The 26639-nt window shown below is 32.9% G+C and overlaps 1 protein-coding gene across 2 annotated transcripts in view; it reads left to right on the top strand.

The window, feature by feature from the left end:
- Positions 1–21732, top strand: part of EXOC5 (exocyst complex component 5) — a 56677-nt gene extending 34945 nt beyond the window's left edge. Inside the window, exons 10-18 of one of the 2 annotated variants that reach the window (XM_006742755.3) lie at positions 12–94; positions 1127–1336; positions 2917–3064; positions 10285–10393; positions 14043–14163; positions 15154–15240; positions 18331–18439; positions 18622–18837; positions 19495–21732. In XM_006742755.3, coding sequence (XP_006742818.1) covers positions 12–94; positions 1127–1336; positions 2917–3064; positions 10285–10393; positions 14043–14163; positions 15154–15240; positions 18331–18439; positions 18622–18837; positions 19495–19683 — 1272 coding nt within the window. In that variant the 3' untranslated portion in view covers positions 19684–21732. Of the gene's footprint in view, positions 1–11; positions 95–1126; positions 1337–2916; positions 3065–10284; positions 10394–14042; positions 14164–15153; positions 15241–18330; positions 18440–18572; positions 18597–18621; positions 18838–19494 lie in introns of those variants that run through there. The other variant, XM_081830463.1, reaches the window with a different exon arrangement.
- The last annotated feature ends 4907 nt before the right edge of the window (positions 21733–26639 follow it).

A 26639-nucleotide genomic window follows, 5' to 3' on the forward strand; every position in this document is an offset into this window, starting at 1 on the left:
TTTTTTCTCAGAGTTTTGTGAAAGACCAGTTAGAAGAATGTAGGAAGTCTGATGCAGAGCAGTATCTCAAAAATCTCTATGATTTATATACAAGGTATGCTTTTAATTACTAGAAAATAGGAAAATAGTAACATCTCAGATTTTCTTTCCTTTTTTTTTTTTTAATAGAAAATGAAGTATTTTTTTTTTTGAGTAATAGTTTGTAGATAGTAGTATACCTTTTAGCATTAAATGCTTGGTTATATAGACTACTGTTGTACAAAGAGCAGTATTCTTAGCATGTTAACTTAAGGAATTGGATATTATGCTGTATAGTCATGTACTTTAATGTAACTTTTTTTACGTTAAGACTCAAGAATTTTGTTTCTGGTTTTAATTGTAAGCTAGTTCACTATTCTTTAATTTTTTTCTCTAAGACATAGTATAATGACATTTATCTGGCAGTTAAAACTTTAGAAATTGAGAAAGTCACAAATTCTTAACAAATGACAGTTTCAGCCTTAAGTCTGATATGAAAATTTGCCTTGGGCTTTGTAAATACAAGTGTAACATTTGGAAATATCGTATCAGAAGCTGCTTAGGGAGTTTTTTTCCCCAGTCCTATTGTTGTTCATCAGTGTCATCATTTTGAGAGGAGGGTTTTCAAAAGTAACCATAATCAGGAAGTCCATCCCAACAACATTTATTGTGAGCCTATCTTTAATAATGTGAAACAGAAAATTAGAGGAAAGTCCACATGGACAAAGACAAAAGAGAATGAACGGAAAGTAGATCTCTCAGTATTCTGACGTGGGTACCATGTCATGAATGGCATTAGAACATATTGAAGTCATTCTGCCACTGTTGCCATTTCTAGACTGGTTGGTTGCCTTGGTTTCTTCTCCTAAGTCATCCCTAGGAGATTATCCCTAGTCAGTTTTCTAAGCCACAATGTTATTTGTAATATCCATTCTACTTTATATATAGCCCTATGCAGCTGCTCTCTGTATCCTAAGTGCCTTCCAAGGTTTAAGAAATGGTGGTTTAACATAAGTTATTAAAATCACATTGTAAAAATATATATTCCTTAGTATTGTCACTGTACCTAAAATATACATTAATTTTTTTCCCCCTTTTCCATGAAAAGAACCACAAACCTTTCCAGCAAGTTGATGGAGTTTAACTTAGGTACTGATAAACAGACTTTCTTGTCGAAGCTTATCAAATCCATTTTCATTTCCTATTTGGAGAACTATATTGAGGTGGAGACTGGATATTTGAAAAGCAGAAGTGCTATGATCCTACAGCGCTATTATGACTCAAAAAACCATCAAAAGAGATCCATTGGCACGGGAGGGTGAGTGTTTCTGTTAAATGTTGTAGTTAAAACTAAAGATTTTAAGACCTTTATTATATTTGGACAAAGTTGTCAAATATTGACAGTGAATTTTCTGTGAAGAACTCATTTAACCCAGCTTATTTACACCATTGATCAAATCCTGTCTCTTGAACCACATGTTGAAATGACCTAACATAATGTAATTAAAATGTAAAGCAGAATACCAGCACTATAAAGAGTTCTATAGTCTCCTTTTTTTTTTTTCCCACACTGAGTAAATTATTCCAGGTTATTAACTAGGAAGTGCATCATTTTTTGTTGTTGCAGGTGTGGGAAAAAATAGAAAATAGTTTACAGTTTAGGTGTCCTGAGCTTTTTAATACTTGGGCATAAAATTATTTAATTAATACCTTAAAATCTGTGATTATTCACATACTAGAAGAAAATGATTTGCTATAGGATTGGTGGCATCTGTTATCCAGATCTCAACTGTCTGGGACCAATATGATTCTAGAATGAAGCAGAATGACTTATGCAGAGCCATATAATTAGAGTACAGAGTACACTCAAATCAGTTTCTTGTTTCCCAGTTTTTTATATACTAAATAGTGATCAGGGAGAGGTTATAATTAGGAATAAGAAGTGACATCTGAAAGACAGCAGCAAGTAAGGGAAGAGAAAAACTAAAGAACAATCATGAGAATTAAAAAAAAAAAATAGTTTGGGGTGTGTGGCTGGCTCAGTCAGTGGAGTATGCAACTCTTGATGTCAGGATTGTAAGTTCAAGCCCCATGTTGGGGTAGAGATTAATTAAAAAAAATAAAATCTTTAAAGATTTTGTTTATTTGAGAGCAAGAGAATGAGAGAGAGCATGAGCAGGGAGACGATCAGAGGGAGGAGGGAGAAGCAGGCTCCCCACTGAGCAGGGAGCCTGGTGCGGGACTTGATCCCGGGACTCTGGGATTATGACCTGAGCCGAAGGCAGGTGCTTAACCAACTGAGCCACCCAGGCGCCCCAAAAATAAAATCTTTTTTTTAAAAATAAATTCATAGTGGTCTAGAGCTAGGTATTCTAGGAGCAAAAGAAATCCAACCTTCTAAACATACCACCATAAAATAAATGTTCAAAGTAACCCTCAGTCATTAAGAAAAGCTAAATTATGTTTAATATATCTTGTTTAATAATGATAAAGAAATGTGCAATATGCTCAAATGGTTAGATATATTTAAAAAGCACTAAATTTTTAAAGTTTATTTTAAGCAGGACCATTTAGTTATATTAACTTATTTGGAATAGTCCACTTCATAAGGAAACCAAACAAGAAATTTTTGGCTATTGAGTCAGAATTAGAGAGCTGAAAGAGACTTTTTTAAAGGTCACAACTCCAAGTATACTCATTTTTCAGTTGAAAATCTTATGTTTAGAGATTAAAGCTTATTTCACTTTACAGAACTAATTATTGGAATTAGAACTTTTATGTCTGGCAATTAGTCCATTTTTCTCTGTTGATATATACAACTTAAGTTGAAGAGTACTTGAAATTGAAATCTGTGTATAGTAAAGTGTTTTCTTTTCATTTGTTTTTATGATGCATTAGTATTCAGGATTTGAAAGAGAGAATTAGACAACGTACCAACTTACCATTGGGGCCAAGTATCGATACTCATGGGGAAACTTTCCTATCTCAAGAAGTGGTGGTTAATCTTTTACAAGAAACCAAACAAGCCTTTGAAAGATGTCATAGGGTAAGAGTAGTTATAAATTTATTTTATTTATATGGTTGTGTTTTTTAATCTTTGCCTTGTTTATAGTAAGATATAAATCTGCTCTCTGGTTAGGAACAACTATTTTTTGTAATAAAAAATTATAGAGGTTTTGTTTTGGAGAACAGAATTATTTTAAAATTATTTAGAAGTGTATTTTAATATAATTTCAAAAGTTGAATATACCAAATTTTTCTTCTGTACAATATATTAAATCAAGATATGAAAGGGAGGTTTAGAGCCATCTCATAAAGAAATAGAGCATTAGGGAAAGAAGGATGTCTTAAGAACCGAGATATCAAAGGAAAAGTTGACTCCATTAAAATTTAGAATTTCTTTCCAACAAATGCACTTTAACAAAGGAAACAGCTAAGTCACAGTCTGCAAGAAGGTATTTGTAACCAGTATTACTAGCAGAAGATTATGTAAAACAAATAATAGTGGCAAATAATTGTATAGCATATACTATGGTCCAAAGCACTTTAGGTATACATCAGCTCATTTAATCATTGTAACAACCTTGTGAGGTTTTTATTCCATTTTACAGATGAAGAAACTGAGATACATACTTCTTAAGCAGTGGAACTGAGAGTTGAGGCAGTCTTAATTTTTTTATTTGTATTGAGATATATGTCTATTTTATATTGATAGTAAATCAATAGAAATTATACATATAAATATAAATCAATAGAAAACAAAGACTAATAAACGCACATAGTGGGTTCTCAGTAAATAAACTATCATCTGACTCCATTATATGTGATAGCCAAGAGTGAGGTCTCTGGAGTCAGCCAGAGGTGGACTCAAAACCTGGCTCGACCACTAAACATGTAAACAAATACAGAAAATGTAAATTACCAATAAGATATTCAGTCTCACTAATAGGAAAATGAAACTTAAAATGGGAAAATACTGTCTCAGTCTGCAAAAATTAAGTCTGATGATAGTAAGGATGTGGAGCAATATAAATTTTCTTACACTACCAATGGAAGTAAAAATTGGTATAGTTACTTCGGATAGTAACTCGGAATTCATTAGAGAAACTCACAGGTCTACATGCCATGTCTAACATCATAGCAGCATTGTTTATCATGGTGAAAAATTAGAAGCAAATTAAGTGTGCCTCAAAAAGAGAATTGATAAATTGACATTGTTCATACACTAGAAAACTGTACAACAATTTAAATGACTAGAGTATCAACATGTATCAACAAAAAAAATCTCAGAAATGCAGTGTTGAGTGAAAAGAACAAAATGGGGAAAAGATATATTCAGTATAATGCCACTATATAAAGTTTTAAAAAGGAGAAGAATACCCTTATATTGTTTAGGGATATGCACAAGCATAAGCATGATAGATTCAGGGTAGTGTTTGCCATGAGGGAGGAGTACCTAAGGGACTTCATCCATATGTAGGACTCCCCTTCCCCCCCCAAAAAAGAAAAAAAATCTGAAGTACATTTGGAAAAAATGTTAAGATATGACACATCTGGGGGCGCCTGGGTGGTTCAGTCGTTAAGCATCTGCCTTCGGCTCAGGTCATGATCCCAGGGTTCTGGGGTCGAGCCCCACATCGGGCTCCCTGCTCTGCAGGAAGCCTGCTTCTCCCTCTCCCACTGCCCCTGCTTGTGTTCCCTCTCTCGCTGTGTCTCTCTCTGTCAAATGGGTAAATAAAATCTTAAAAAAAAAAAAAAAGATACGACATATGTGGGTGGGTGATGGGTATATTTGGTAAATTATTATCTCTAGTTTTCTGAATGCTGGAAATGTGTTAAAATATTTCTAAAGATCATTGAACCTGAAGCAGTCAACATTATGTTGTTTGAATCATAGTAACTAGCTCAGTGTCCTGACTTTTTGTCTGGAAAGTTACAAGATAGAAATTCAGTTGAAGTTCAGCACAATCTAATCCAAGAAACATGTGTTTACTTTGTACCAGCTGCTATGTTAGGCACTGAGGATATAAAAATAAGACATATATATTACTTTTGAATAGTGTGGAGAAAGGAGGTAGACAGAAATAATCAGCGCAAAATAGGTATACCCTGCTGGGACCAAAGACGGTGCAACCAGCTCTGCCTGGTTAAAGAATTGAGGAAGAGTATTTATTTGAAAAGGTTTCAAAAAGAAGGGGACTTTTTAAGCCTGAGTCTTAAAGCTACATAGGATATCTTCAAGAAGGTGATTCTTGCAGAGAATAGTACATGTAAAAAGTAATATACAAAGATCAGATGTGCAGCATAAAATGCTTGAAATAAAAATGTACATGGGAGAGTAATGAGAAAGGAAATTGCAAAGGTAAAGAGAAACTCTTTGTACACCATGGATAGAAATTTAGACTTGACCTTGTAGATGATGCAAACTTTAAAGGATTATTAAAAAGGGCAGTGTAATGAGCAGATTGGTGCTTTTTTCCTTTTTAAAAAAATAACTTTGAGATACCTTTGACATTCTGTAAAATGCATATATTTAAACTGCACAGTTTGATAACTTTGGTAAGTTATGTCTACATTTCTGAAGCTATAACTTCAGTCAGGATAATGAACTGATCCATCACCTCAAAAAGTTTCCTTTTGTCCTTTTATAATCCCCCTTTCCTCTCCCTTCACTTCTATCCTCAGAGAACCACTGATCAGCTTTATGTCACTATAGATTTGTTTTCAAAAAGAAGGCGACATTTGAGGACTGAGTCTTGAAAGCTAAATAGGATGTCTTTAAGAGGTTCATCAATTTTCTAGTTTTTATAAATAGTATATGGTATGTTATAATATGTACATGTGTTTCTGGCTTCTTTCACTCAGCATGATTATTTAGAAATTCATCCATGTTGTTGTGTGTATTAGTATGCTCCTTTATATTGCAGAGTAGTATTTCCTTGCATGAATATACCACAGTATGTCTGCTTAACTATTGATAGACATTTAGATTGATTTCAGTGTTTGACTGTTATGAATGAAGTTATGCAGACATATGCTTTCATTTCTCTTGGGTATATACTTAGTAGCAATATGGCTGATTCATATGGTATTTCTTTTAAAGAAACTGCCAAACTATTTTCCAAGGTTGTTTCATTTGCCATTCCTGCCAGCAATGTGTAAAAGTTTCATTTGCTCCCCATGATCTCCAACATTTGGTATGATCAATCCTTTTTTTTTTTTAAGATTTTATTTATTTATTTGACAGAGACACAGCGAGAGAGGGAACACAAGTAGGGGGAGAGGGAGAAGCAGGCCTCCTGCAGAGCAGGGAGCCCGATGCGGGACTCGATCCCAGGACCTTGGGATCATGACCTGACCCTAAGGCAGATGCTTAACAACTGAGCCACCCAGGCGCCCCATGATCAGTCCTTTTAATTTTAGACAGCCTAACGGTGTGTAGTGATATCTTATTAGGGTTTTAGTTTTACATTTAGGTCTATGATCAGTTTTGAGTTAATTTATACATGTCCTATGGTGTATGGATCAAAGTTCAGTTTTTTGCATTTAGGTATCCAGTTGTTCAAGCGTTATTTATTGGAAAGACTATCCTTTCTCCACTCAATTACTTTGGAACCTTTGTCGAAAACTGCTTGACAATTTATATGTGGATCTGTTTCTGGACTCTCTTCTGTTCCATCGACCTATTTGTCTTTGTGCCAGTACTACACTGTCTTGATCACTGTAATTATTAAGTCTTGAATTAGATAGTGTCAGTCCCCTAATATTTTCATATAAATTATTTTGCATCCTTATATGTCTTACAACCACTTTGTCAGTCTCTGGGGAAAAAAAGTTTGGGGTTTTGATTGCATTGAATCTATAGTTCTGTTTGTGGAGAAGTGACATCTTAATAATATTGAGTGTTCAGTCTACAAATAAAGTATATCTGTCCAGGGGCACCTGGGTGGCTCAGTTGGTTAAGCAACTGCCTTCAGCTCAGGTCATGATCCTGGAGTCCTAGGATCGAGTCCCACATCGGGCTCCCTGCTCAGTGGGGAGTCTGCTTCTCCCTCTGACCCTCTCCCCTCTCATGTTCTCTCTCACTCTCTCTCTCAAATAAATAAAATCTTAAAAAAAAAAGAAAAAAAATATATCTGTCCATTTATTTAAGTTTTCTTTAATTTTCCTTACCAAAGTTTTGTAATTTTTTAGCACACAAGGTTTATCCCTGAGTATTTAACATTTTTAGTGCTATTTTAATGTAATGCAAGTGGTATTTTTTAATTTATATTTTTGATACTCTGTTGTCAGTGTATAGAAAAACAGTTGATTTTTATATGTTGACTTTATACCTGCAACTTAACCAAACTTATTAGTTCTAGTAGCGCTTTTTTTGTGTGTGGATTCCAAAGGATTTTCTAAATAGTCTATCATGGAGTCTGCCAATAAGTCAATTTTACTTATTCCGTTCTAGTATAGAAACCTATTATTTGGTTCTCTTGCATTATTGCATTGCTCAGAACCTCCAGTACAATGATGAATGGAAATGGTGAGAGCAAATACCTTGTATTATTCTTGATCTTAAGAATAAAGCTTTGAGTCTTTCACCATTAAGTATGATATTAATTATAGGTTTTTCACAGATGCTCCTTACCAGATTGAGGAAATGCTTTTATTTTTAGTTTTCTGAGTTTTTATAAGATTAGGTGTTGGATTTTGTCAAATGCTTTCTTTTTATTATGTTAGTATGCTGAGTTACATTGATTTCCAAATGTTAACCTTGCATTCCTTTGATAAACTCCCCTTGGTTATCAGGTATTATCCTGTGTATATTTTGTTGAATTAGGTTTTAAATATATATATATATATATTTTTATTATCTTGTGTATATTTTGTTGGATTAGGAACTTTCGTTTAGAATTTTTGTGTTTGTGTTCATGAGGGATATTGACTTATACATATATTTTTTTCACACAATGTCTTCGTCTAGTTTTGGTTATCAGGGTAATGTTGGCCTTGTAGAATGAGTTGGAAAATATTTCTTCCTCTTTAATTTTCTGGAAGAGTTTGTGTAAAATTGATATTATTTCTTCCTTAAATGTTTGCTTGAATTTACCAGTGAAATAATTTGGGCCTGCGGTTTTCGTTGTGAGGGTTTTTAACTACAAATCCAACTTCTTTAATAGATTTAGAACTATTTAAGGTACCTATTTCTTTTTAATTGAGCTTTGGTAGTTCATGTCTTTAAGGATTTGTATATTTCACATAAATGTTTGAATTTATTGGGATTAAGTTGTTCATGATATTTCCTTATTATCCTTGTAATATCTGTAGAATCTATAGTGATGTCACCTTTTCATTCTTGATATCAGTAATTTGTATATTTTTTCCCTGATCAGTCTGGCTAGAGGTTTATCAATTTTATTGATTTTCCCAAAGAATCACCTTTTGGTATCATTGATTTTTCTCTATTCTTTTGTTTTGTGTTTCATTAGTTTCCACTCTTTATTGCTTTTCTGCTGCTTGGTTGGGTTTCATTTGCCCTTCTTTGTTTAGTTTTGTAAGGTGGGAACTGAGGTCATTGATTTGAGACCGTTCTTCTCTAATATAAACATTTAGTCTTATAAATTTCTCTCTAAGGTAAGCTTTAGCTGCATACCACAAATTTTGATATGTTGTATTTATTTTCATTCAGTTCAAAATACTTCTAAATTTCCCTTTTGATTTCTTTTGGCCCAAGAGTGATTTAGAAGTGTTTTAGTTGTCAGATATTGGGGTATTTTTTAGTTCTTTCTGTTATTGATTCAAATTTGATCCTGTTGTGGTTAGAGGACATACTTTGTATGATGTGAATCTGTTTTAAATTTGTTGAGACTTGTTTTAGTCCAGGATATGATCCATCTTTGTAAATGTTTTGTGTATACTTGAAAAAAGAAGTGTATATCCTGATGTTGTTAGATGGAGTATTCTATAAATGTCAGGTCCAGTTGATTGACAGGGTTGTTTACATCTTCTGTCTGCCTATCAATTTTCTGTCTACCTCTTCTATCAATTATGCATGGATATATGAATGTAAACAGGAGGAGGGTGAAAAGTTTATTCTTTATTGCTTGTTAAGGGCTTCTGTTGAGGATCAGTGAGCAAAGAAGGGGAGGTAAAGGTTGTGGTAGAGCGACTAGTGAAGAGTAAACTTTGAGGTGGTATTAAGAAGATCAGGAAGGGAATTGAGTAATACCAAATCAGTATTTATAATAGGGTTTTTAAAGGGGTTATGCACTTCAGCTCCCAGCTCTTTATATCAGATAATAAGCATTGCTCTGAGAAAGGTAAATGAATAGACTACGAAGTGGCAACAATCAGTTGATAAATAATACAGAAAGCAGTGATAAGATGTTGAGAGGTAGTTTTCTAACTTTTTAAAGAGAGATTTCATTTTCTTACCATAATTACTAATAATGCTTCTGAGTAATCATCAGCAATATCAACAGCAAAATGAACATTTATCATTGTAAGTTTACTGTGTGCCATACATTGTGCTAAAAATACTTTATGTGCATTTTTATATTTTATTCTCACCTCAGGACTAGGATGTAAGTACTGTTAATATTATTCCCACCTTACAGATGAAGAAATTGAGGCCTGGTGGGGTTAAATAATATCTTAAGGGTTTACTCAAAGAGGAAGTGATGAAGCTGGGATTTGAGCCTGTCATATTTTATAGTGCATTTGTTATCGATTTCCCCATTCCCACCCCCCAGAAGAATAGAGAATCCTTTTTATTCTGAGTTTTGCTAGAATAGCTTTTGTTAAAGTTGGTGGCTCTGAAACTTCTTTGACCACAACCTATAAGAAATGGATTTTACATAGCAGTCCAGTGGATCTTTGTTATATGTATGCATATGTGTATGATGTTTTTGTGTGTATGTGTATTTCATAAAACTATATGTGGTTTTAACATGTACATTATACTTTATTTACTATTGATTCTCTCTTCTCTTCCCTCTTTCTTTCTTGTCGCAATCCACTAATGGATTGCAATCCAGGTGAGAAAAATATTGATCTAGTCTAAGCCAGGAGAATTGTAGATAAATATGAAGCATTGTAACTATATGTCTATGTATGTGAGAGAGGCTTTGGGGGTGGAGAGGAAGAGGCATAAGTTAGCATTTTGATACCTGAATACTGGGTACATCGTATACAAAATTGATTGCTTAAAAAAAAAAAAAAAGCCCTTTTTTTAAAGATAGACTTTAGGAGTGATGTATTTGGTTTTTGTTTTTAAAGCTCTCTGATCCTTCTGATTTACCAAGGAATGCCTTTAGAATTTTTACCATTCTTGTGGAATTTTTATGTATTGAGCATATTGATTATGCTTTGGAAACAGGACTTGCTGGTAAGTATATTTGTGTTATATTTTGTGTTAAATTCCTTTGATCATGCTTGATTAACTGTATGCATAATGTTTTGTATATATTCAACTCTTTATATCAAATTCAGTTCAATGCAATGAATAATGCTTTTTGAGCATCTATAATGCAAGAGTTTGTCAGGCGCAGAAAGTTACACAAAGAGTTCTCTCATATTGCTTACATCAAACAGGGCAGGGTAAGCTACATAAGTCACTACAGTGTATGGCAGAATGTGGTACAATGCTACAAGTTATAAAATGTCAAAGGAGCAGAACTGAAGGTGACAGCAATTCTGGTTGAAGCAGTTGAGTAATGTAAAGTTTAGAAGGGAAAATATTCCAAAATAAGCCTGGAAAGGAATAGATTCATATTAAAATTTTTATTTTGCTTTTGATCTTTCAGGTTTACTGGTATTAATAGGATAATAATGATTTCTTCCCTAAATTCCAACCACATTAATGTAGTTCCCTCTTTGAACTTTCCACCTGTTCAGTGTGCATCTCAAATTTAACATATCCCTACTGAAACTCTTTATCTTCCATTTAAACTTGTTCTACTCCCATTCTTTCCCATGTCCTTAAAAGGCATTACTATTTACTAGTTGCTCAGGCCCCAAACAGGAGTTGCCATATTTCTTCCTTTTCATCAAACCTGATAGCTAGTCTGTTAGCAAATCCTATACTTCCAAACATAACTCAAATTCATCTACTTTTCTCAAGCTCTACTAATGCCACCCTAATTTAAATACCATCATCTTTATCCATTCCTTACTGGCCTTTCTGTAAACATTCTCAACCTCTCCACATTACTGACTCCACATAACAGTTTGATTATCATTTCCTTGTTTAAGACCTTTTAGGGACTTCCTATTAATTTTAGGGGAAAAACAATAACAAACTTTACAAAGGCATGGCTTTTGATCTGTCTTCCTGTTATATATTCATCCACTTCTCATATTGTACTTCCTCTCACTACCTTAGCCATCAGCCACTCTAGCCTTCATTCTTTTTTTTCTCACTCAGGCTTTCCCCCATCCCCCAATCCCTTTTCCTTTAGCACTTCTCATGCCTGACTTTTCAGCCTCTGATCTCAGTTAACTAAGATGTCACCTTCTTAAAGAGGCTTTTGTGGATTACTCTAAGATAGCCCTCTACTCCCAGCCTAGTTATTCATTATTTCATCACTGAATTAATGTTTTTCATAGCACTTATCACAGTGAAATTTTCATCTGTTAATGTCTGCCTCCACTTACCAGAATTCATTCACTTTTAAATGCCTACTCCTGCACTCACAGAGCTTTCATTCCTAGGGATAAGATAGACAAATGACTAGAAAGTACAATGAAGAAAAATAAAATTGAGTAAGATAGTGAGAAGTGTTGGGGAGGTAGGATGGGGGAATTCAGGAGCAGAGGACTTTTTTTAGAGAGGTTGGTTAGGGAATGCCTCTCTGAGGAATTATATGAACTAGAGAGCTGAATGGAGTGAAAGAGTAAATGGAGTATTTGGAGAAAGTATTTTAAGAGAACAGCATATATGCTCTTTTGGCTAGGAATCTTATCTGTCTTATTCACCGTTATTATCTAGTACTTAGAAAGCACATAGCAGATGCTCAAAAATGTTTATTGACTGTATATCACATCATTTTTTAGCTTTTTAACACTGAAGCAAAATTACCATAATTCAGTAAACTTGATTTATTCTTACCTATTTTTTAATTTGCTCTCATGATTGTAGATTTGCTCTCAGGACAGATTAAAAGCATTTGTATCCTGCTTTTTTTAACTTAATTACAGTAGACTCTTTTTTTTTTTTAAGTTTATTAATTTGTTTTCTTAAGTAATCTCAATACCCAGTGTAGGGCTCAAACTCATGACCCCAAGATCAAGAGTCGCATGCTCTTCTGACTGAGCCAGCCAGGCACCCCAATTACAGCAAACTCTTGACATCAGTGACTAAATGTGGCAATTTGTATTGGGATGATAATACCTCAAAGATATTAAGAAGATTAAAGAAGATAATGAGAAAAAGTAACAAGAATTTGAATCCATATGGTATGAAGGATTTATTATTTAGCTCATATGGAAATCTAGCATCTTCATTTTAGTAGCTGTATTCACAATTTGGAAGGACTTAGAAAATTTACTGGTAGGATGAAAATGTCTCTTATAATTCATAAATTTTCTTCCCTGCAGCCATTCAGTTAGCACTTACTGCTATTATTTCTAATGATAGTATAAAATTTTGTCATGCATATATATTATAAAGTTAAATAAAATTAACTATCCCCTCTTACTAGACATACTGGTTTTTTTCCAGCAGTTTAGTAATATAAATAATGCTGCAGTGAACATTGTAGAGCTTAAAGTGTTTTCCTTATTTTGAATTATTTTCTCTGTATGAAATCCCAGAGGTGAAGTTAGCAGAGCAAAGTATGTTACCAGAGACACCTGCCTGGCTCAGTTGGTAGAGCATGCAACTCCTGATCTCCAGGTTATGAGTTCGACCCCCATACTGGGGCTAGAGTTTACTTTAAAAAAAACAAAAAACCAAAAAAAAACCACAAAGTGTGTTACCAATTTTTAAAATTTCTATACATAAAGCCTTTTCCAAAAGGGTTTTTTTTTGCCCTAATTTACACTGCTGTTGCATGTACCAGTTCTTCTGCATAACATTGAATATTCTTTTAAAAACTTTAATTTAGTGGTTAAAAATATACATAAATATTACCTTAATTTTAATAACTTTGATTAATAGTAAGGATTTTCCACATGTGCATTGACTTTATTTTTTTCTTTTGTAAGTTTGTGTTGGAGCCTTTAATTTTCTTACCAGTTGGTGATTTTGTCTTTTATGGGAAAATGAAACACCTTTGCTTTCATTTTTAAAACTTTGAAAAAAATCATCATCCTATAAAGAATTCTAGGTATTTTATTTTCTCATATGTGAATATTTTCCCTAGCCCATTATACCTTTTAATTTTAGCTAGAAACACAAACATCTAAGGTTAGAATGGACTGCTCTTCTACAAAAAAGAGGAAACTGAAGTCTGGATAGGTCAGGTCTCTTTTTTGGAGTCAGCACGTTGAGTCGCTTTGAATGCCATGAATTTTAGACAGTGAGGAGACTTTGAATATTTTTGAGGAAATAATGGAGAGCAAGATGAGTGAAATGTGTAAGTTTAAGTATGTTACTCTGGCAACAATATATAGCAGAAAAGATAAAGTGATTTGAACCCAGGAAACTAATAAAAAATTATTTTAACTGTTACCAGAGATAATGAGGCCTTGTTATAAGAAAAATGGTGGAAGTGTATGCATGGCTCATGTGGAACCACTGGGCATGAGAGTGGGAAAGGAAAGAAGATACAGTCCAAGATGATTCATTTATTGATTTAATTTTTGGTTTATCTCAGCAAATAATGAAGACTGAGTAGATGGTGAAAATTTTCATGTAAAAATTTTATTCATTTTATTAAGTTATTAAACTTAATTTTACTCTTCTGTCCACAAAAATCATTGCTAATTTATTAAAATAGCAGTGACTTTTATTCATGATACCGTGTTCTTTTTTCTGTTGCCAAGATGAATTTCTTCAAGTATGATTCTAATATGTACATGCCTTCCAATTTTAGGAATTCCTTCTTCAGATTCTAGGAATGCAAATCTCTATTTTTTGGACGTTGTGCAACAGGCCAATACTATTTTTCATCTTTTTGACAAGCAGTTTAATGATCACCTTATGCCACTAATAAGGTTAGTCAAATTGATTTTTTTTGGTATTTCAGTGACTATTATAATGCTCTATGTTTAAAGATATACAACAAAAATTTTATAAGATTAATAGGACAGATTTTAATAAGGCATTAAATAAGTTTTGGTTTATATCTCAATTTATGTGAACTTTTAAAGTACGTGAGGATTAAATAAGGTAGAATATACGTGAACATGCCTTATAAAATTGTATGTATACTGTTATTAAAAAGGAAAAATATTTTTTAAAAAGAGGAAAAATAAAAGATAAAATTTTAAACATTTTATTGTACACATTGATATGCCAAGAAATTAATTCAAAAACAGTCTCAAAGATAAAGATCACTTGTGATCCCTGAATCACACTTTAAAAGGAAATGTACTATTTTAAGAGCTGTAATGCCACATAGCACAGAATTCACATAACTATTAGGGTTGCAGATTCCTTAATAGTTTAGGTGTTTTTGACATTTAGATGGCATTCAGAAGGCAAATATGATTGTCAAATTTGTTTTTATAATATAGGAAAGCTAAATACAGCTGGATTGGCTCTTAGTCTCCAAATTTTAATTAGTATAATTTATTATATTCTTAAGACTCTGGTGATATCCTTTGGTGTTTGTTTTTGTTTTACTTTCAATACAGATATCTAATTAAAAAGGAAACCAAATAATCCCCAAATTGCAAAATCACATATATTTATATTCTTAAGGAACATCTTCTCTTAGATGAAAGTAACAAATCTAAATCTTCCTCTTCCTTCTCGTTTAACTTGTTAATTTTTCCTAGTGTGACTATTAGGCATAGTAATACAACATAATTTCCTAGTATTGAATTGGGCATAGTAATTACTACTTATGTGCTTCTTGGATTTGTGAGCAAAGTAAAATAATATATGTGTATGTATAAATGTTTATAACAATATACATGTGCGTATGAAAAACTTTTATAAGGCTACTAATGTGATTTTTTTTCCCTTTAAACATTCAATAGCTCTTCTCCTAAGTTATCTGAATGCCTTCAGAAGAAAAAAGAAATAATTGAACAAATGGAGATGAAATTGGATACTGGCATTGATAGGCAAGTTGTTAGTTTTACCTTTTCTCTTATATTTTTTATGTTTAATTTATTTACTTTTTAAGATTTTTTTTTAAGATTTATTTATTTATTTTGGAGAGAAAGAGCACTGGGGGAAGGGGCAGCAGGAGAGAGAGAGAGAGAATCTCAAGCAGACTCCCTGCTCAGCGCAGAGCCAGACACGGGGCTCAGTCTTATGACTCTGAGATCATGACCTGAGCCGAAATCAAGAGTCGGATGTATAACCAACTGAACCACCCAGGCACCCCTTTAAAGATTTTATTTTATTTATTTATTTTTTAATTTATTTTTATTTTTTTTTTTTTTAAGATTATTTATTTATTTATTTGACAGAGAGAGAGAAAGGACAAGTAGGCAGAGCAGTGGGCAGAGGGAGAGGGAGAAGCAGGCTTCCTGCTTGATCCCAGGACCCTGGGATCATGACCCAAGCCAAAGGCAGACGCCCAACTGACTGAGCCACCCAGGCGTCCCTAAAGTTTTTATTTTAAAGTGGGACTCAAACACAACCTGATACCAACGTGGGACTCAAACACAACCCTGATACCAAGAGTGGGACTCACACACAACCCTGATACCAAACACAACCCTGATACCAATGTGGGACTCAAACACAACCCTGATACCAAGAGTCACACTCTCCACTGACTGAGCCAGCCAGTCGCCCCTCCTTTTCTCTCATATTTTTTAAATTGTAAAAACACCATTATAAATGCAGCATGAAAAGGTTTTCAGTATGTTTAGGTATGCTTTTAAACTAGATTCAATTGAAAAGCCATTTTTGTAGGCCACCACTTTCTCCTCCTCCTCCTCTTTCTTTCCCTCTCTCTCTCCAGACTCCTTAAAAATGATATGTAACATAGAGGATTTTATTTTCATTTGAATTTTTAGGCTTATATCTGAAATGCTTTAAATAAATATACTTGTTTTCTGTAAGTGAATTCCATTAAGTGAATACAGACTGCATTCAAAAATTTTTATAACTTTTTGTAGTTAATTACCTGTTAATAGTGTAGAGCAGTGGGTCTCTTTTCTTGAGATGACGTGGTGGGCATATATTGATGATGATGATAGTTACCACTTAACAAGCATTTGGTGTGCGCTAGGCACAGTGCAAGGACCTTTACCTGTATTATTTTATTTATTAGGTAGGAAATACTGTTTCTGTTCTACAGATGAGGAAATGGAGGCTTAAAGAAATTATGTAATGTGCTAAGATAACACAGTTAATGGTGGTAGAGCTGGAACTCAAATTCTAAAGCCCATGCTACTAGATTTGGGCATATCTTTTTCACTTACTGTAATTCTGTTCCTTTCTCTTCTGTTTAAGAAAGCATATTTGAATGCAGGTTAGTTTCAGTGCTGTATAAGGATAGCCTGGAATCTACTCTAATTTACAAAAAATTAAGAAATTTTTACTTTATCAGTATCAAACTTGCAGCTCACCTCCCAATTATCTTCTCACTAAGATCAAGAATTACTACTGAGTATATGATAATGAAGGTAAGAAAAATAAAATTGAAGAATAAAACTAGGAAAAATAGGGTATTATAAAATTAATTACTGAGACTAATTTACTGAATTATATGCTTAGAATAATCCTAAAACTGGTCTCTCCCTTTTGTTTTTAGTCAGGACCATATGAGAACCATATATAATTTCATTTAATATAATTATAATGTACATGATATATTGTACACATTATAATCATCACTTCAAGAAGTATGTATTTTCCTAACCTAAATCTCTCATATTAACTTAATTTGTTTCTTCTTGCTTTACCTCAGAATACCTGAAAATCATATTTGGGACATAGGGAGGTTGGATATATTAAACTTTCAGAGATATAGGAAAGATGTATTTCCTTGGTGTCTTCTTAATGTCATTCTGTATAAGCCTTAATCTCAGAGTCTTTGCACTAGTATTAATTGAAAGCACAGTATCCTGTAGTGGTCTCATGAATGTGAACTTCTGATTTTTTTACCCATGTACCATGGGGCCAAGAGGTGAGCAGAGCATTCACCTGATCTCTTCTCTGATATTTTCAGACCAGTATCCATCTATAGGTGTTAGGTCGGAACCCTTTTGCCTTTGAAACTCACATCATCTTTTCCTATTGCTGTTGTCTCTCAATCATTTATGTTAGTCTCCTACATTAATTGAGGATTTGGGCATCTGGCTTACAGTTTTTCTTTTAAACTTAAATCTTAGGTTATTTCTACTTCCATGTGTGTGACCCATTCATTTTCTTCATCGTCTTCATTTTAGCTACCTACTCTCATATCCTACTAGACCTCATTATCATTGGTAACAAAAATTTGAAACTTGAATATCCCACTCATTGCTCACAACCTCCTGTTCTTCCAATTCCATAACCTTTCTGACCTCAGCAGGAACTCTAGCCCTTAATATATTTATCTTTTGCCAATCTTCTATCCTTTTCTTTATTCATTATTATGCTTAGATTGTTTGATCCATCTCTTAAATTAGTCCCTTATAATTACCCTAAAATCTGTTTCCGTTAACCTTAACTATCTTACAGATCCAAGGTTTTGGAGCAGTGCAGTCTCTTTTATTCCCATAACTGGGTGGCTGATTGCTGTTGGAGAATAGCATATAACTTGAACATTATTGGTGCCGCTACAAACCCATGTTCTCATTTCTCAACTGAGTCTTTAGTACCATTTGTTCAGCTTCCTGCTTGTCCTTAGACTGTGGAACTCCTATTCATCTCACTAATTCTTCCAAATGTTGGCCATTTGTCTTAACCCTCTATCTTCCCCTCTTTCTAACCAGTCTCTGTATATGGTTGTTAAGGAAGTAAGTTAGTGACAGGTTTCTAAGATCTTTAAGATTACCTTAAATAAAGTATTGGGCAAGAACAGGAAGCTAATAAAACCAAGAGTTCATTGATAGCAAGACCTAGAATTTATTTTTTCTAAAATCTAAAGTCTACCAATAGTAAATAATTTTGTGGTGCTCTGAAATTAAATAATTTCAATTTAGTATAAATAATATAAATTAAAATAAATTTAAAATAAATGGGTCAAATATATGGTGTTCTTAATTCTCTAGGACCTTAAATTGTATGATTGGACAGATGAAGCATATCTTGGCTGCAGAACAAAAGAAAACAGATTTTAAGCCAGAGGATGAAAACAATGTTTTGATTCAGTATACTAACGTGAGTAAAATAATTCAATATACTAGTAATATCTACTATGCTTAACATTTTCATTGGTGTATCTTACTGTGCTCTAAGTTTTTTTCTTTTATACTTAGAAATTAATGAGACACTATATGTATTTTCTCCTTAGCTAAACTGATACACATTTCTATGTAATAAGTGTAGAAAAAATTTTACAGGCCTGTGTTAAAGTCTGTGCTTATGTAAGAAAGCAAGTGGAAAAGATTAAAAATTCCATGGATGGGAAGAATGTGGATACAGTTTTGATGGAACTTGGAGTACGTTTTCATCGACTTATTTATGAGCATCTTCAACAATATTCCTACAGTTGTATGGGTGGCATGTTAGCAATTTGTGATGTAGCTGAATATAGGAAGTGTGCCAAAGACTTCAAGGTATGTATTCACAAATATAAAACTTGTAAATAGGCTCAAGAACATAAGTCAGACCATTAAAAATGCATGCTGACTTACAATCACTACCGAAAAGTTTAAAACTTGCTGATATTATAGTGAGACAGATCTAACATTTCCTAACTGAAAAAGTATTGTTCTAATCATATTTTCAGTCTTAATACATTTTTGCTCTGTGCTGTATTTTAGACAAGGCCATATTTCAATTCGACAGTCCAAATGACATTGTTGACTTTCATAACTGATGCTGTATATATCACACATCAGGAAAATATGTTCTTTCTTCATGTACATCTCTCTGAAATCCCTTTTCCTTAAGGCTTAAATTATTTAAGAAAAGTGCTAAATTAATGGTAACTAATTCTAATCCACAGAAGTATAAATGACTGTTACTATTGAAGGAAATTGACATGGACCTTTTCACCTAAAAAGATTATATCAAGTTTATGTAATGTCTGAAATATTTGAGTTTTGACACTTTCAGGAGCTTTTACAATTTTTAGTATTGAATTCTCCCACATTAGTAAGTCTTAATAGTATATAAATGAGAATAATATATAAATGAGAAACTAATTGTAAAACTAGAAATTGTTTTGTTTCAATGTTATTTTTTTTTTTTCTCCTCTTATTTCAATTCAGATTCCACTGGTATTACAGCTCTTTGATACTCTGCATGCACTTTGCAATCTTCTGGTAGTTGCCCCAGATAATTTAAAGCAAGTCTGCTCAGGAGAACAACTTGCTAATCTGGACAAGAACATTCTTCACTCCTTTGTACAACTTCGTGCTGACTATAGATCTGCCCGCCTTGCTCGACATTTCAGCTGAGGTTGAATTTACAAGGGAAACGTGTTGTACTTCAGCAGGCCTTGGTTGATGGAAAGCACAGGAGATTTCTTAATGACACAGCCAACATTTTATGGAAAAATGACTGTTTGGAGAAACAGCAGCCATACTTACCCTTGAGATTTTATTTGAAATTTGGACACTACTAGCCATATTTTGCTTTTTCCCCTTAAGTTGAATTTTAATTCCATTCTTGAACTTATAAATTTCAAATTCTAAATTTCAAATTCTGTGAACCTACATGTCACTGTTTTCATCCTGGAAAATGTTGGTGTCAGAAGACAAATGAGATGTTATCAGTGTTCCAGTTGACATTCTTTAACATATTCTATTGGAAAATTTCACCATCCTATTTTGCATTAATGGTAAAATACAGCAAAACTGCATTTATTATTTACCAATTTTTAATGACCTTTTCAGCACTTGATAATTGTTAAACAAGTTATTTTAGGTTTTCCTAGAGAACTTTTGCCTCTTTCAAAAGGTTAATAATTGAGCATAATTTCTGTAGTTGGTTAATTGGCTTTTTTCCTGAGGTACAACAATAATATTCCAAGAAAAATGTTACAAACTAAACTAAAATGATGAAATGTTTTATGTAGATATTAGGAGTGGATCAGAATACATCTGCTTTCTGGGTAAAAAAACTTAAAGTTTACTATTTCTTATTTTGTAAACAGATTTTAAGCCAATGCTAGCAAGAAATTAATAAGTCTACCTTATTTTATATTTCACTTAAGATAAGGTGGAGGACCTTAACTAAAGGACCACATTTATTCATTATTTTAATATTATAAGGGAAGTAAAATGAGGTTTAGTCTAAATGGTGAATATGAGAAATATTGCCAGTGTTTAGCAACAATGCAGTCCTTTAAGATTTCTTTCTTAATGCTAAACTGGAATAAGATGGGATGGCTAAACATAAGTAATACATTTTAAGGGGAATCAGGAATTGATAGATAGCATTATATATTCTAAGTCTGGAGATGAGCTTTGTAAAAACTGGTTGCTTTTCAAATCTATAGTTTCTGTCATCTTTTTCAAGGCATTTCTGAAGCAGTTCTTACTGATTGGAATTAATTGAATTGGCTTAATATGGTGACATAATAAATCACTTATAAAATTTTAAACATCAAGTGGAAATTTAGAAAGGCTATTACTCTACAATTTCTATAAACTTGCTCTGCAAGAATTCATTCTTATCTATATGTAATGTTTCAGCTTCCTTTGTGGTGTTCATAATCTTCTAGGAACAGATAAACTTTAATGTTCAGCTCATTCTTGGCATTTTTTTTCCTTTAATGTAGCCTTGTAGCCTTTTTGGCCTAATTTTGGCAAACTACTTTTCTTTTAAGACTATGTTTCTGAATGGTCATCAATTTTACCAAAATTTCCAGGTCCAGTGCTAGCTACTGTTTAAATTACTATTGACAGAATATTCTTCATTTTCTGTTTAGCCCAGTGTTATTAAGGTAAGGAAGAGAAACGAAGTATGCCAACTTTTATCAAAGCATTTTAGTACATCGTGGCAGTTTTAGAAGGCTATCTAGTTTTCTATTCCTTAGCCAAGGGAAGCCAGAACAGATTTTGGATACTAGAGAAAGTCATATGCTTGTACTATTGCCATTTTAGAAAGCTCTGATGTGAATTCAAATTATACCTCTGTTACTGAAAGCCAACAGTTTTAAAGCAGTAGTTTTACTGGCCATTTGAACTTTGTACACAGTGTCAATTTGTAAAAAAAAAAAAAAAAAAAAAAAAAAAGAAAAAAATCTTAAATAAAACATGAGAGAACATTTTAAGACTTCCAAATCAGAGAAGTGCTTCAAATTATTTTGTTTGGACTAATTTTTAAAATGTAAAGCATATACATGTTGCTTAGATATTTTGTTAATCATTATTTCCATGCTTGAGTTTTGTGCAATATTTTCCATTATGTCCATTGACCAAGGCAGTGACAAAGAAAACTCTTAAGTGAATACTTAACTTAGAAGTGTTAATATTAATGTTTAATAAACAAATTCCCTGCAATTGTTTTTTTATTTCACTCCATTTTTACATCTTTAGGATATGTGTACTTAATTTTAAAAATTATTTCTATTTAAGTTTTCAAGATGTTCTTTATTTTTTATAGCATAGGTCTTCTCACTTCCTTTTTTTTGGAGAAAAATATAACTAAGATTAGAAATTTAACCTAAACTGATTATCTTACTCTAAGAAAAAAAAAAATTGTTGTATAAACCCCTATGCATTACTTGCATTCTTTGTATTCCAGTTTTTAAAATATTTTGTATATTTGTGGCCACTATAAAATTTTGTCCACAATTTATGACTCAAAAGAGATGATCAATAAGTAAGGTGTTTTTCATGTAAAATTTTTGGTAGCAATAATGGAACTTTTTTTTTTTTTTTAAAGATTTTATTTATTTATTTGGCAGAGAGAGACACAGCGAGAGAGGGAACACAGGCAGGGGGAGTGGGAGAGGGAGAAGCAGGCTTCCCGCGGAGCAGGGATCCCGATGCGGGGCTCAATCCCAGCACCCTGGGATCATGACCTGAGCCGAAGGCAGACGCTTAACGACTGAGCCACCCAGGCGCCCCGCAATAATGGAACTTTGTATATTAGTAACTTTAGCCAACATTGAATAAGGAGAATCTTACAGTTTTCTGCAGTTCCACATGAGCTAACAGGCAATATTTAGGTAATGTTTTGAAGTTGAAAATAGGCTCCAAAACCCTGCAAATTATTTTTCTTCAACTTGAGTATATTATGTTTGCATAAAATGGTACAGAAAGTGAAATACAGAACACAAGTTTAAGAAGGAAGTCTAGCATATGTAAGTTATGATATTGAAAATGACAGTCAACCAGAGTAGATAAATAGTCCTTATGAAGAATTATTAAATAACGCTTGGATGGATCTTTAGATATAGTTGACTATCTGCCTATTTCAAGACAAGTATTTAGCCTCATTTTGAGCATCACCATGGTTGCAAGTCCCTAGCACCTTCCCATTTTAAAAAAGGGCTGCTAAGTATGTTAACTTACATATTTAAATGATTTTCTTTCCTCTTTCACTTTAAATATTTCACTATCTGAATAGCAGCCTTCTGACTTACGGTGAAATAATTGAATTACCAGATTGACTCAAAGTGGAGAATTTACTGCTTCCCTAAAATGCCTTTATTTTATCTATGATGGTGAATATTTACAAGTACCCAGATAAAGAGATTTGGGTTCCTGAAATGCCACAAAACCTTTTAAGGTGGTCATGTTTATAAGGTAGTGGCTAAGGCATGCTTGAACAACTGTTTTATGAGAATAAGCAAAGTTCACTCAGTGCATACTTTGTTGTAGACTTAAAAAACTCACCTCTGGGAATTTAATTTTTTTTAATATGAAATTATGCTGCATATTACCCATATATTACTCTGACTCAGAAGTGTAAGATGTTTCCTAGAAGTGTACTGAATTCTTCCGATTTCTTTTGGAAAATTTGATATCAAAAGCACTTTATGCTTTTATACAGTTAGTTTAACTATATTCAATTCCTTTAGTACTTCTCTCTGCTTGAGAAACTCGGTTCTAAAATACATTGTGTACTTTGGAGGAAAAGACCAGTCCATGTTGTTAGAGTAAATAATTCTACCTAAAGTAAAAACAGCAATTTTTAAATTTTGATGCATAATAAAAATAATTATAGCTACATTTATCTACTCAAGTCCCATGCACTATGCTAATCATTTGATTTGTATACATGATCTCATTAAATTCCAAAGCAGCCTTAGGAGTTGGGTACTGTTACCTTCATTTGACAGATGAAACATCTAAGCCACAAAAACGTTAAAGTAGACCTACTCAAGGTCTATAGCTAATAAAAGGCTCAGATTAAAACTTAAGTCTTTCTCACTCACTGTTTATGTTCTGTACAGTCTCCTTGTTTAACGTTTAAATAGGTCCTTTGTTTTGATAGGCTCATTAGTTTTTGCTTAATCTAATTCTCTTCTCATCCAATGTTTGGTTCTCACTGTAATGTTTAGACTATGAAGTTGATACACAGGATCAGTATCTAATTTACTGTTGGATTTTTTAATGTGCCCAGTGTATAATCATACTTTTTAAATTTGGTTTTTAAAATTTTATAAGTGGTCATGAAATTTTAATTTAATATTGTTTGTATTTAATAGAAATCATTCTATCAAAAAGTTCTCTTTAGTGAGTATTATTTTACATAATTATAGTACTATGCTTAATAATTTTGTATCATTTTATAACAAAAGTAAATGACAACTCTAGCTTGGAAAATACGAGGAAATCAGTATTTCTGCCTTCAAAAACAGACTATTTTAATGTCATAAGTTTGCCAATTCTGTTAATTATTTAATGCATTTGGTAGTTTTTAAATGACTAATGTTGGAGTGAAAATATAGGGAAAATGTACTCAGTGTATTAGCAATAGATAGCCATTTTCACATAATCAAAAATTGCATGTTTAATCTTCTAAAAATTGCCTTAACTCTTTTATTCTTACCACTGATCAGTCCTTTCTCTTTCCAAATTTAGGGGAGAAACAACTCCTCAAGTGTATATGGGAGAGAAACCTGACACATTAGAGTGTAAGAATTGTAATTGATGATTTGGAGCAGTTAGGCTGATAACCCTGGGCTTAACAAGATTGATATTTTTTAAAACTTGGCCCTGTGTACATCAACACTATTATTTGGGTGGTAACAGTAAACTTCAGTTCTTGTGATAAATATCACTTTTAGGGGGAGGGAAAAGTAATTAACCATACTTGTTCATTTTCTAAGTGTTTTAGATGGTTGCAGTCTGCCTCACCGTACAAAGCCAATTTAAATATGAATATAGCACATCATACTCCAAACAGCAAACAACCTCAGAGGAAAGTCATTTATTCAGAAGGCATAGATTTGTGCTAGACGGCAATGATGCATTACAAATATATAATTATTTGCACTAATATTTGAGCAGGTGGAATGGATTAGAACATAGTCAACATTATGCTGCTGATAACATGTATTTTTCTATATTAATATGTACTGTGCAACATGTATTAAAATTGTCAATAATGCATTTTAGCCAAGATACTAATATTTATATTACTATGTTGAAGAAACAGTATCCAACTGAGCCACTTTTAATTTAAAAGTCTGAAACTGGAATTAAGTTTACTTTGAAAAACCACTTAAATTACTTTATAATCATGGGAAGGTCAGTAAAACATAGAATTATCAGTGACTGGTGACTTAATAGGAAGAAGTGTGGAGGGTTAAGAATAGGGCTAGGAATCTGCAATGAGTAAGTTAACTTTCATTTAGTTACAGCTCAGATGAGTGACTTCCTTTTATTTTCACTATTAGCAATCTTAAATGAAGGAAAATGTCTTATCCCTTCCAGAGTATCTTCGTACTAATACTCTAAGTCTGAAGATTGAATGGAACCAACTCCAAGGAATTAATCTCCAGTGGTGGACTTTCAAATTTTTTAGATTAAACTTGGAGAGGTAGGAAGCCTTCTTGATGCCCCTGTAATCTTAAATAAGCAGGTACCTTTAAGTGAGACCATCACTTTTTACCTGCCTATCATTTTAATCTTTTATACTGTGGGTAAATTTGGTTCCTTTGAACTCTGGTATTTTGTTGTGGCAGTTCTTTCAAATCTGCAGCTTTTTGCTATAGAGAATATTACCTAAATGGAATCTGGACAGTGCTGACCTAAAGAGAACTGTGAAACTACCTCTAAGGATATTGTTTGCAAATGCTGTGTGCTATTTAGAGGATTCACATGAAATTATGTGAAAATACTTTATAAGGAGTAATACTAAGTGCCTCTGTATTAGGAGTCTCCAGTAAAATGTACTTTCCTTTTTTGCCACAAGGGGGAGAAGTTATTTTTATAATAATACCTACATTTTTTGTTTGATTTTAAAAATAGAACTCACATAGTTTCTCTCTACTGAACAGCACCTATGAACAAATCACTGTCCTAACTAATAGGAAGAATGTGTGTTTGTGTGTGTGTATGTGTGTTTAAATAAGATTGTGAAAGTCATGTGAAAAATTTCTGGGTCAGTTAATGACATAAAACTAAGACAGTTTTGAAGAACTTGTATGTTCACAGTGGACACAGGAATTGGACAAAGTTCATCATCATTAAAATTATGTTTTTGGAGTTATATATCTCATTGAATTACTTTATCAGCTCTTTAAGAATAATCTATTGATTAGTTTTCTGCATTCTGCTTTTTAAAGAAAAAATTTTGAAACAATTTCAAACTTAAAGAAAGGTTGTAAATACTGTACAAATAAAATTTTTCCGCTTTGAGAGTAAGTTGCTGTCATGATGCCCTATCACCCTGCAGTACTTTTATATTTCCACAAAGAAAGAGTTTTCCCATGTAACCATAATACAACCGTCAAAATTAGGAAATTAACACATATTACTCCTTCAGACCCTATCCAATTTTCATTAATTGTCCCAATATTGTTGTATAAAGATACAGTTCAAAATCACATGTTGCCTTAGGTTGCAGTATCTCTTGTTTCTTTCACTCTGGAACAGTTCCTCAGCCTTTCCTTGACTTCTGCTACCCTCAACTTTTGTAAGATTACAGGCCAGTTATTTTGCAAAATGTCTTTAAATTTGGATTTACCTGTTTCCTTATGATTAGATTCTAACTGTCTGTTCTCATTGCATTCTGTTAGGTAGTGCACAATTTCATTTTGCCCCATTTCTGATGATGTTCATTTTGATTACTTGTTTACCTATCAGGCTTCTCCACTATAAAGTTACTGTTTTTTTCTTTTAAGTATTTTTGGGGGGATGTAGTTGAAGCTATGTATATATCCTGCTAATCAAATTTTCAATTTATTGATACCAATATGAATTCATGGTTTTCCAGTCAATGGATTATAATC

The sequence above is a fragment of the Leptonychotes weddellii genome, chromosome 9, assembly GCF_054177405.1.
Source record: "Leptonychotes weddellii isolate Sample4059 chromosome 9, ASM5417740v2, whole genome shotgun sequence".
NCBI classification, from domain to species: domain Eukaryota; kingdom Metazoa; phylum Chordata; class Mammalia; order Carnivora; family Phocidae; genus Leptonychotes; species Leptonychotes weddellii.